The 12,001-nt window shown below is 39.0% G+C and overlaps 2 protein-coding genes across 3 annotated transcripts in view; one reads left to right on the top strand and one right to left on the bottom strand.

Moving 5' to 3' along the window:
- Positions 1 to 12,001, bottom strand: part of LOC145440732 (WD repeat domain phosphoinositide-interacting protein 2-like) — a 227,720-nt gene that overhangs the window by 43,850 nt on the left and 171,869 nt on the right. The gene's annotated exons all lie outside the window — the stretch shown is intronic.
- Positions 9,898 to 12,001, top strand: part of LOC145440738 (ryncolin-1-like) — a 154,862-nt gene continuing 152,758 nt past the window's right edge. Inside the window, exons 1-3 of one of the 2 annotated variants that reach the window (XM_080318479.1) lie at positions 9,898 to 10,260; positions 10,335 to 10,405; positions 10,756 to 10,852. In XM_080318479.1, the coding sequence (XP_080174605.1) occupies positions 9,930 to 10,260; positions 10,335 to 10,405; positions 10,756 to 10,852 (499 nt within the window). In that variant the 5' untranslated portion in view covers positions 9,898 to 9,929. The remainder of the gene's footprint in view (positions 10,261 to 10,334; positions 10,406 to 10,755; positions 10,853 to 12,001) is intronic. The other variant, XM_080318480.1, reaches the window with a different exon arrangement.

Below are 12,001 nucleotides of genomic sequence, written 5' to 3' on the forward strand. Positions count from 1 at the left end.
TTGACTTTAATATGCTCCCAAACCATACACTAGATTCCGCTTTTAGGATTTTGCATTTACAAATAACATACACTCATTTCGACTTACCACCAATTTGTTCTGGCGTATGACGCATTCGCCATACCTAATGTCAATTCCTTTGTGTACATATTTTTTTCTTCTTTCGTTTATTGTTCTTTTAATAAAACACAAAAATTGCCTCAGATATGACCAATTCGCCATTTTGACTATATTTAATCTAATCCTTAACGTGTTATCAATACACTATCTCATATATGGTTTCATTGCTATCATGTTGTATCAATATTGCAACATCAGGCTACAATATTGCATTTTAAATTGGTGTTATCGCCTTTCTACCAATACTTTATTAACGGCAAACTTCGGCCTTACCACGTTAACAATACGCTATGTTTTTTTTTATGTTGCAATTATTACGCTTCGTAATCGTACCGGTCTGCTATTCATGTAAATGTCATTTTATATTGTCGCTAATCACGTCTTTTATTGGAGACGGTGTGGAGCTCTGGCCCCTTCTCTCTCATATCTGTACATCACGTGACTTATATCTTTCTTCTCGCTACCACGTGACTTACCATTTATTAGCTCGCGCATTTCAATTACAAGCAGACTCATATGCGGTACCCTACTGTATATTCCATGCATATTCGACCAATATATCTATCTGAGGCAATACTGTCGTTGGATTCACGTTGAAGTTGTCAGACCAAGGACTAACGCAGGGACGTGTGCCTACTACCCTGAGCTAAGTATATCTACCCAGCCACCCATTACGTGGGACTCAGGTTACAACTCTAGCAGGTTATCAGACGACCCACTTCTTCTACACCATGCACCAATCGCTAATATAACTGCTGTGAAAAATCAGAACGCATAGATTTACTGGTCTTGCGATTTTTCCTCAAGTTTGCGTATGCATTTGGCCAATAATATTGGTACTTTCATATATAGCAGGGTTGACCAGACTCGAATCCGACTCGAGTCATCATTTTCTGATGACTCGACTTGACTCGAGTCATTTTCTCAAAATACGGAAACGACTCGACTCGACTCGAGACAATATGTGTATTAACTCGACTCGAACCAAGCCATATGACTCGAGACTATAAGACGGCCAAGACCGACATTTCATTGTAATTTCTAAGAACAGTAAAGTGACCACCCTATTGAAATTTCGTCTATTGGTCCAGGTACTTGAAATTGCGACAAGAAACTGCTCAAAGTGAGGAAATTTAGTATACTATAATTCCAAATCATTCAATATCACCAAATAGAGTTATAAAAATTGGGTTTAACAAGACTTCAACTGGAAACTGAGCAGTCAACGCAATGACTTGGACTCAGACTCGAGTCATAATACCGTGACTCGGACTCGGCCATCAGCTCGGTGACATGGACTAGGACTTGACTCAATGGTGAATTGAAAATGAACATGACCTTTTTCGATAGGGTAGCTGTTCACTAAAAATAAAGCAAGGGTAGCGATCTCTTTGACTTGAATCGATGACGTTGGAATATTCTGTCACTGTTTGAAAATGTTGACTTGAAAATGTAAGATAAATATTTTGACTAAAGGCCTTGTTGTGATAGATTCGGCACGACATTTGCTCGCTTAGGATATATTTGATTGAGAGGCAGTCGCTGGTCTACAAAATTGTCTTGCGAACTGCAGCACATCTGAACTAGTTTAAAAAAATCAAGGGGGAATTTGTATGTGAAAAAGAGATTTCAAATAGCATTGGAACATACTTCCAGCAAAAAAACAGCCGTAAGGAGCATACGTTCGGAAATAACCGGTTGACTACATGACAGTTCGGACATGAACAATTTGGGAATTCCGTTACAATTCTAAAGTAGAATTCCTCCCTAAAAATTGCAAAATTTCCCCCAAGGGGGAATTCCTCCCCGGTTGGGAACCACTGCTTTAATACTTCAACATGTATGTTATCCAGACAAAAGAACTGATAACAATTATAACTCAAAGTATATGATGCTGGGAATTTAAAGTGAAATATAAATACTACTTCTGAAAGTGGAACATGTATTCCATGCCTTTAGTCTAGAAAGTTTCAAAGGTGGTATGCTAAAACAGCTCTAAAACTAAAAAAAAGTCGGAGTCCACTTTTCCAGATTAGGACACGCCATGGACATGCTAGATTACGATATAACAAGTAAATGCTAGATTGCGAAACATCAGTTTCAAACGATATTACGAGCCATATATACTGTGATGAATTATTTCATATGAGCGAAGGGCGACAATGTGGTGTGAAGGGAACCACGCCAACCCGCCACCTAAATTATATTCACCGATACTTACGTGAAATCATACCGATCACACTGTATCAATCTGCGCGCGAAGCGCGACGAAAATTCTTGGCTTTACTCAACTTTTATAAAAATTAAATGTTGATACTGATACGTGAAAACAGCCAAGAAATTTCTCAGGTTATCTTCCTTATTGGAAGATTGAACTACTTCTACTTGACAAACTGAAAATAGCGAAAAGTAAGAAAGTATATCACAAAATATTACGAAGTAGAGGTAGCGAAAATCAGATCTACTTGAGTAAGTACCAGAAGTAGAGGAAAACTACTTGAGTACTTCGAAAAAGTAGAAGTACTTCGTTGCTGACCACCTCTGGTAATGAGTAATGACTATATGGAGTTAGATTTAGAAAACAATGATTGGTGACAAATATCTACCATGATTGGGGATTTTGAACGGGAGATGCAATTTTTAATGTGATTTGAGTCATTGCCACTTTGCCAGTATTCAATCATTGGTTTCAAAACTTAAATGCAGGTCTCGATTAGGATTGGAAGAGAAGAGAGGGATCGATCAGATTTATTTTCGCCTGCACCAACGAGATGTCTCGACGATGGAGATGCGATACGACCTTTAAATAAGGTCGTCTAGGCTGCACCACCATATTTTCTTCTCCATGCTATCCGTGGATGCTGATTTTATTTTATTTTTCGACATATGCATATATACTTTTATATATTCACCTGGTGAAACTATATAGGCCTATCGCGCGAATAAATGCTCATATTGGTTTAGAAGTATAATCAGACCGCATTCGGCCGTGGTGTAGCATATCGACTTGCTAACAAAATTATAGCTGATATGAGTTCGCTTCCTGGAGGCGCTATGATTTTCTATTTTAAAAACTTCTGTTTCACATTTCGCAAATGTGGTTATAATTCAGAGGTGGTCAAAGTAGTCAAGAAAGCTACTGAAGTAGAAGATGAAGTAGCGACGAATAAAATCTACGCAAGTACGAGTAGAAGTTCTCCTTTCATAAGCAACCTAAAACTACTTGAAGTAGAAGTAGACTTGACTGACGTTAAATCTACTCAAGTAAGTAAGTAGTTGTGAAAACGATCGTTCGCATGGATTGTCAAAAGCTGCAAATTGACGTAGGCGGAGGTGTAGAGAGCTTGATTCATATTGATGCATCCCTGGAGGTGTCAATTATTGACAGAATAAGCAGTCGTCCACATCATGCGATGCAAATGATAGTATTGATGTGGAAATGCGATACTTACTCTTTGTTTACTCGAACACCCCGTTTTAGAGAATATTATGGTATGGCGCCCGCCCCCATAATTATAAGGGCCTTAGTTCAGTCGAAGAGCAATACGTAAGAAGTTGTGCCGGATACGGCTTTAACACTTTTCACGATTAGTATACGGTAATTAAAAATACGGCAGATCGTAAAAAATGCCATATAGTGTATGGCTTTACTCTCGGAAAACATTATGCATTACTATACACTTGCTTTTATACTAAAACATGTATGTTTTCCAGACAAAAGAACTGAAACTATAATTAGAACTCAACGTAAAATACTCGTAATTGAAAGAAAAATACAAATGCTACTTCTAAAAAGCGAAAAATAGATTTCGCGTCTTTTGTCCAGAAATTTTCAATGGTGGTGGTCTGCTAAAACAGGTCTAAAACAAGTCAAAGTCCACTTTTCCAGATAAGGACACGTCATGAGCTGCTAGGTATAATATATGATTGCTAGATTGCGAAACGATAGTTTCAAACGTTATGGCGGACCATACTTACTGTGATGAAATATTTGGTATAGGCGACAATGCGGGGTGAACCAAACCACGAAACCCGGCATCTAAATTATATTCAGCGATACTTTCGTTAAAACATATTTCTCACTCCATATCTACTGAGCGCGGAGCGCAACGAAAATTCTGCGTATTACATGACTTTTATGAAAATTAAAAGTTGCTAATACGTGAAAACAGCCCCGAAATTCCTTAGGCTATCTTTCTTATTGGGGGAATAAACTACTTCTACTTGACAGACTGAAAAAAGCGAAAAGTAAGTAAGTAGTTCACAAAATAATACGAGGTAGAAGAAGCGAAAAAAGATCTACTTGAGTAAGTACTAGAAGTAGAGGAAAACTACTTTGAATACTTCGAAAAAGTAGAAGTACTTCGTTACTGATCACCTCTGTTATAATTAGGGTTGCATTCAAAACAAAAATCAATTTAAAACAAACATGTTTAAAACATGGCCTTTGTTTAAAACATATTTTTGTTGTTGTTTTGTCATTACGTCACGAATCTTTAGTTGTGAAGTCACAGTGGATTTACATTGACAACTGAAAAAATAAGGTAAATATGGCTCCTTTGACGAAAAAGGCTTCCGACCCCGTCATAAACGGACAAAAATCATCTTTAAACAGGACTACATTGTTATGCATAAATATGGTCGATTAGCACAGCTATGTGTTGCAGTGTAAAATAAAGGTACCAAATTAATGTACGATGCGACAGTTTGTAATACCGCACCAGCACGACACGAAAAAACATCGGGGTACTAATTGCGAAACTTTTATCGTTACGCACCGTATGCTCCTCACAGCTCACGGCATGAGTTAAGTATATGTAATTGTATTATATCCTCAAAGCTTTTGAATCTGGGATACGCGGAGCAACGACGCTTTTGAATCTTGGATACGCGGAGCAAGGAATTGGTAATTTCCGCTGAACAGCACCTATCGTAGCGTCTTATTTTCTGATGCTAATTCTTGATTCATCGAGTTTAATGCTCCATACATCTTGAATGTCGATTGCCTATAAATATATCCTTGGCATTTGGTGAATTCGATTCATTGCTTGGGAAAGGCAAAGGAAATGAAAGTAGAGGCAACTCGATGGCCCCAACATGTAATTTCTCCATTAAAAAGCTCAGAACTACATGGTTTTAACAGCCATGAGAAACAAAAACGGAAGTATTCCAAAATGGTGATAGTGATGTATTCGTGATATAGTTGGAAAGAAATTACTTGTGACAAGGATAAACAGTACACGGAGTTGGCGTAAACTTGTTGCAAGATTTCCGAAAATGATTTGCAATAATCTCGCTGAGAAAGTAGGCTATCAACGTCAATGTTTAGTGTTCGCTTTTGAAATGTACGGCCTTCAAGGAGTTCAATTGGCCAGACGTAGACCTGGATAAATATGGATGGGATGCGTGATAAATAGATATTAGGCTAACGTAAAGGCGATAAAACAGCTATCGTTTGTCGAAGCCATTACCACTCGAACCGAGGTAGATTGAAGGTATATAATCGCCGACTAAATATGCAGACATACAGTCTTATATTTGGATTTTTTCTTCAACTGTTGGTTATGAATAGGGGAGCGTAGATATGTAAAAATAGACAGGGATGAGCAACGGGGATCACTGATACGAAATTAGCGTTAATTCTTCTTGACCCCTGTCCTTCCGATTACAATCAGCCATTTTGAATCGATTAGGTTTCTGCAACTTTCGAATTAGATTATTAGAAAATCATATTGTGAGCACGTTCTAATTTGGCAAAGCAGTTTTGTTTGACAGCTTTCAATAACCATATGTAAGACGATTAGTGTGCGTGTCTGACAGCGCGTAAAGATATTTTAAAGGTCTTAAAATGAAGGAAAATGGCGTGTAGACATGTGCATTGGTGCAATTCAAATATTTGTGCACCATGGAGAACCCGGTACCCAGCAAGCATTGATACACGCCAGGGTACGGAATCTAACATTATAATGATTTCTCAGAATAATTTGAATGGGTCCGATGGACAGGACGTAAAATAGCAATGCTTCTTTTTTTAACACGACTGTTGTAACGACACACAACAGCGCTTATCTTTTCTCTCTTATTCGAAATAATATTGACTTTAAACAATATCATTTATCCTAATATCTGGAATGCTGATATATGCGAGTAAATTTTGCTTCATTGAAATTAGAGTTGTATTTAAAACAAACGGTGTTTTAAAACACTTTGTTTAAAACATGTTGGAAATGAGCCGCGAAAAATAACGGTGACCATAATACTTATTTAATTATTTCTATCAGCACATTTCTTTTCTAGTCGTAAAGTTTTCAAAGTCAATGAATCAATTTATTCCACAGGTGTCAAACTCAATTTGGGTCGCGGCTCGGATTGAAACATTTTGATCGCTCGCGGGCGGCACCAGCCAAATGATGCCAGGATGTTACCGCCAAATACAGACGTTTTTTTACTCGTGGAATGATTCATTACGAAGCGTATACATAATATATAATATTACGAATGATAGGGGCGATATTCTGGCAACATCCGTATTCGCAAATAATGGAAATGGCAAAATACGATTAGAGGCCGATTGCATACAATACGGATGTAAAACAGTGGCTCGAACCTAGTCACAACGCTATAAACTGACTCGTTTGTATGCCCTCACCCCTTGTTTTAGACGTGACGCGGCGTTTGCCCTGAGTATGTGTTGTGGGGCAGAAAAAAAGTAGAACTGTAAATGCGTACGCTGGAATTTTGCTCGTTATCATGCCATCATCGTACGGGTTTCTACAGAAGCCGGGGACCTATAGCATTATAAGTTATACAACTGGACGAGCACGAATATTTTCATTGTGTTCTTTTTGAAACCATACAATCTCTATATAACTTGCATAGAGTGGTTTTGCATTGGCGTTTTGGCTCCTGTAAATAATTGCGTTTTCGCACATTAAAAAAACATCTTTCCGGAATTTGATGACGATGTCACTGACTTGGCACTACTAGTAATTATAAAGCAGGGGTTCCAAACCTAGGGGTCTCGACTCCAATGCGGTCGTTTGCGTACTCTTGGAATCGCGAAGACGAATATTAAATACCAATTAATCTTACAGTAAGGACCCCGAATTCTGTCGGCGACTCATTTCTGAGGCATGCGAACCCGGCAACCAAGTATCAGATCAGTTGAAGCTTCATTTTAAAGCGCCGGCTACTATAACGTGTGGTTGATGCCTGGCCACCAACATATGCTGGTTATAATGTCGGGTGCATAGAAATCAAGAAAACAGGAAAACTACGAGTGACAGGTAGTGCCATGTGTCAACAGTATACGAACACACACGGTCAGCTCGGCGTGCCACATATAATTCAACGTGTAACACTATAGTTAACTACTTTTATTGGATATAGAATAGAGTCGTCCCAAAACAGGCCTGATTACCGGTATGCAACCATCATGTTACTCCATACCAGAGTTGGATCAATTGTAATTTGTAATGTAATTGAATGTAATTAATTACATATTTCAATGTAATTGTAATGTAATTGTAATTGAAGCATTTTTATTTTGTGTAATTGTAATTGTAATTTGACAAAAATTTTGCTCAATTACAATTTCAATTACATTAAATTGCTATTGAGACCTGACAAGCACAACATAAAATAATTGACTTATAATGCATTCTCTTTAAATATCGACAAGGAATTTGGTGGATCCATTCGCGGAAGCCCTTGACTGCGCCCTTGCGGGCGAAGTTTTTTATTTTTACCGCTATGCTGGCCTCGGCTGCCATTGTATACAATTATTAGATTACTAACCAACGGATGGATTCGCAACACGTGACTCACGATTGAATACGCCGAGAAGCGAACTGCTGAGCCGGCTAAAAGCAGCAGAATTGATAGTCCCATAGCTTCATCATCATCATCATTGGTTTATTAGCAATTTTATCAGTTCAATACACCACAAAAATGCGATACAATGAAAAGACAGGAAGATGTCGAAGCGACAAGGAGTAGTCTATGGAATCTGACACCCACCTTGGCCTAGGCGATGTAAAGAGGAGGCATGCACACTGAATGAAAGTAAAGAAGATAGTATAGAAAAAGAATGCGACAAGAAATAGGGCGATCCAAGCGTCGAAATTTGATATGTATGGACCTAATCGAAAGCTAGTGTCGCACTGATTCCGCAATAAAAGTATATTTCTAGGCAATGGTACCATCCCAAAATAGTCGTGAAAGTCTGGGAATCGGCATTGTTCTGAACAATCGCTGGGAGTAATTGGTCATTGTTGTGGTCATGCTGCTGCGGCGCTCTCACTTTTCAGAACAGTCGGCCTTAAACGGCTATTTTGGAGCAGTTACATTGCCCTGACGAGATTTTAATTTGTACTTTCGGAATTAGTGCATCAATAGCTTACGATAAAGACCAGATGCATCAAATTTGGACGCTTGAATCGCCAGCTCTAGGACTACAAAGTTGGCTGGTTTTAGCCGGCTCTGCAGTACGTTTGTCGGTGCATTCATCCGTGACTCACATCTTGCGCATCTATCCGTGGGTTGGCAATCTACAATACGATTTCAGATCACGATGCTGCATCGTTACTTCGTCTGGCTAACTAACCAGACCACCGGATATTATATATCGTCTTATCTGACAAAGCACGGTTTTGTTTTCACCCCTCATCCTAATTCCTACGTCCCTCGATGAAAATAATATTATTTCTTTAATTATATACTATATACGCAAATCCAATAATATAATACTTTTTTCAACGACATACTGCGTACTGGAATAGTTCGAAAACGTTTTTCTTTTATTAATTACCGGGTATTTGCGTATTATGAATGAAACATGAATACTTGAATTGTTGTTAATTACGACGCTACGGTTGTCAAGGAGCATGGTTGAATTTATGATTATTCAATTACATGTTCAACAGCAGCAATTGTAATTGTAATTGTAATGTAATTGAAGCGTGCAAGGAGTAATTGTAATTGTAATTGTAATTTGATATTTTTAGCATGGAGTAATTGTAATTGTAATTGTAATGTAATTGAAACATGCATGGAAGTAATTGTAATTGTAATTGTAATTGAACTGAAATAATGTAATTGATCCAACTCTGCTCCATACCAATTCCAAACAGGTTGCTGTCACTTTTGGCTTACAGCATTCACATTACCAAACCTAGAGTGGGTCTTTAATTTAAAAAACAAACAAACAGGAAAATATATCCTCCCGACAATAAAGCGTTTAGGAATGAGACTGAATCTCAGAATCATATTGGTGATAACAGAAAACTGCCTATTTATTAGGTCAAATCCTCATATCCGGGCTCTCATTCGTGAATTACAAAATCTGCTGATTACTATCGACAACCCTACTCCTACTGCCGTGATGATCATCTAATTCCTACCCGTTGGATTCATGAATCAACGGATTTGCCGTAAATCCAAAATTTATGTACTCAGCTTTTGGCATATTCTATACGATTTCAATTTGCCTTCTACGGACCCCTGAAAACTAGTCCGCGAACCTTCAACGAGTACACAGTCCCTGGTATATATAAGATCCCAGTATATATAAGACCTCCTGGTGTAGACAGACTATCGTGATTCCCGAAATGGATTCTTGATTTCAGTTTGTTTAAACTTTTATATACTCACATTTTCACTTCTTTCAAACTCCTCCTATTCATTTTCCAGAATTTTGAAATCGCATTGGCGGCCTCTCGAAAGACTCGTATGCCTGCATGTAGATTGAGCACTCGGGATGTAGTTTGCCTTTTTTCATCATATTCTCATGTAAACTATATTGCTATCAGATGAAAGTACTCAATATGCTTTTTATGCTCGCTATGAGCCAAAAAATGGACGCTACTCCAAGTTTTGGGGCTACCTCGTTTAAATCGATAGTCTGCCAACAATGCGAGCGCTGGTGCGATAGCGCGGACACTATCAGCGTTGACAGTCCGATTAGAGTAGGAAAGGCTGGAGCTACAGGAAGCCGTGGACCCCCCGGTCCGATTGGTCCAATAGGAAGACCAGGTGCTGTCGGTCCCAGTGGTATTGCTGGACCTGTCGGACCACCGGGACCAGAAGGAGTCGTGAACATGACTGCTATCGAGGAGCTCATTGACAGAAGGGTCGAATTAGGTAGCCTATTCATAAGACAATTCCAATCATCTGGACAGTATGATAAAATGAGAAAAACAATTATCTGTTTTAAGCTCTTGGAGCAAACGTTGGATTGGAAAATATCGGTGAAGTAAGATCGAGATTGGAACGAGGAAACTGGATTGTGAGTTCCGTGCGAAGTATTTTTCACGTCAAAGCTATGGGCATTACGATATCACTAGCCTGTAAAAGGGATACCGAGATACAGGGCTGTAATGATTCACCTAAGAGTTTCACAAAAGTGTGTTGAACCTGACGTGAACTTGATAATGACCAGTGAACTCCATGACTTGGAATCGGACTCGAGTGTCCAGGTCCACACTATGACTCCGATTCGACTGTTTGCTCCCTGACTGGAACTTGCACTTGACTGGGTAACGAATTGAAAATGACTCGACTTGACTCGGGTCAAAACTATTAAAGTAAAATTGACTTGTGATTCGAAACCTCATGACTTGGAACCTCTTTTGTCAGGTGTTCCAGAGGAGAATGGACGGAAGCCTGGATTTCGATCGGAATTGGAGCGATTACAGGGACGGATTTGGGAAGACAAATGGAGAATTGTGGCTTGGTAAGAAATCTTACTAAATCTATTCATAAATAGAATTTACTAGTAATTGCAAAATACGCTAAGCTGTCATGTTGTCGTTGCACTACAACCGCAGCATCAGAATGAAGATTTTATTGCAACGCAAATGGGTAATGGATTCCATCTCCCCGATCGGATGACTCCTGGTATAGTACTTTGTTTGTTTGTTTGGGGTATTCATGGTGTTTGTCGACTACTGTAGTCATTTACACCTGGATCACCATACGTCCTCTTTCAAGAGGATTTGTCCTCTTTCTTCAATAAATTGAAAGTGTCCTCGGAGGACGCCTAAATGTCAGTTTTTTGGAATTCGTCCTCTTTTACTCTGAAAAGGCTTAAAATCACGCAAAAAAGGCGACTCCGAGTCAGCGAACGCCAGAGTTTCGTAAAACATCGGGTAAATCGAGAGCCGAGTCAAGGTGATGAACTTTTTTTAGTCAACACAGTACTATCGGTCGAAAAATCTTTGAAATCGCCAGTTTTGTTGGAGTTTTCAGAATTTACAAAAAGTGTCCTCTTTTTAGGATCTCAAAATATGGTCAACCTATTTACACCAGGCCACACACTATTATTCCATAGCTGCCGACGTAGCACGGCCCACTTCTAGTACTAGCTACATATACCAACATACGGTTGGCTTACTCACATCTCTATTTATATTTCGTCGTAAACTAAAAATTGAAATAAGCGGTTAGTGGTAAGTGGATTGTACATGAAAAATATTCTGCTGTTAATGTAATATTTAAGGGCGAATATCGTAAAATAAATCGCGCTTCGCGACATGTAGAAAACATTGTAGAAAACGTTGTACACAATGACGGTGATCCTGCTATGTTCCTCCCTGATCTTTGAGTTGATAATGTTCTTGCATGAATCCATCCAAGCGCGCCCCCCCATTCAGATTCTCGCACGTTTCCATGTATCCGCTTCCGATACCTTTATGTTGGGTGCAAGCACTTTCCGTCTGCGCTTTTAAAACTCACTTCAGTCATAGTGAGATCGGCAGTGCGTAGGCTCTACCAGATTAACGTCCAACACGTTGGAGACAGGCAAAATCGGGATCGAACCAGCTTCCATTGATCGTGACGGTGTTGTTCAACCATTCGCGTCACTCGCACTTTCTCATATTGT

The sequence above is a fragment of the Botryllus schlosseri genome, chromosome 6 (genome assembly GCF_051294905.1).
Source record: "Botryllus schlosseri isolate E-star chromosome 6, Bs_hap1, whole genome shotgun sequence".
Taxonomy (NCBI): Eukaryota; Metazoa; Chordata; class Ascidiacea; order Stolidobranchia; family Styelidae; genus Botryllus; species Botryllus schlosseri.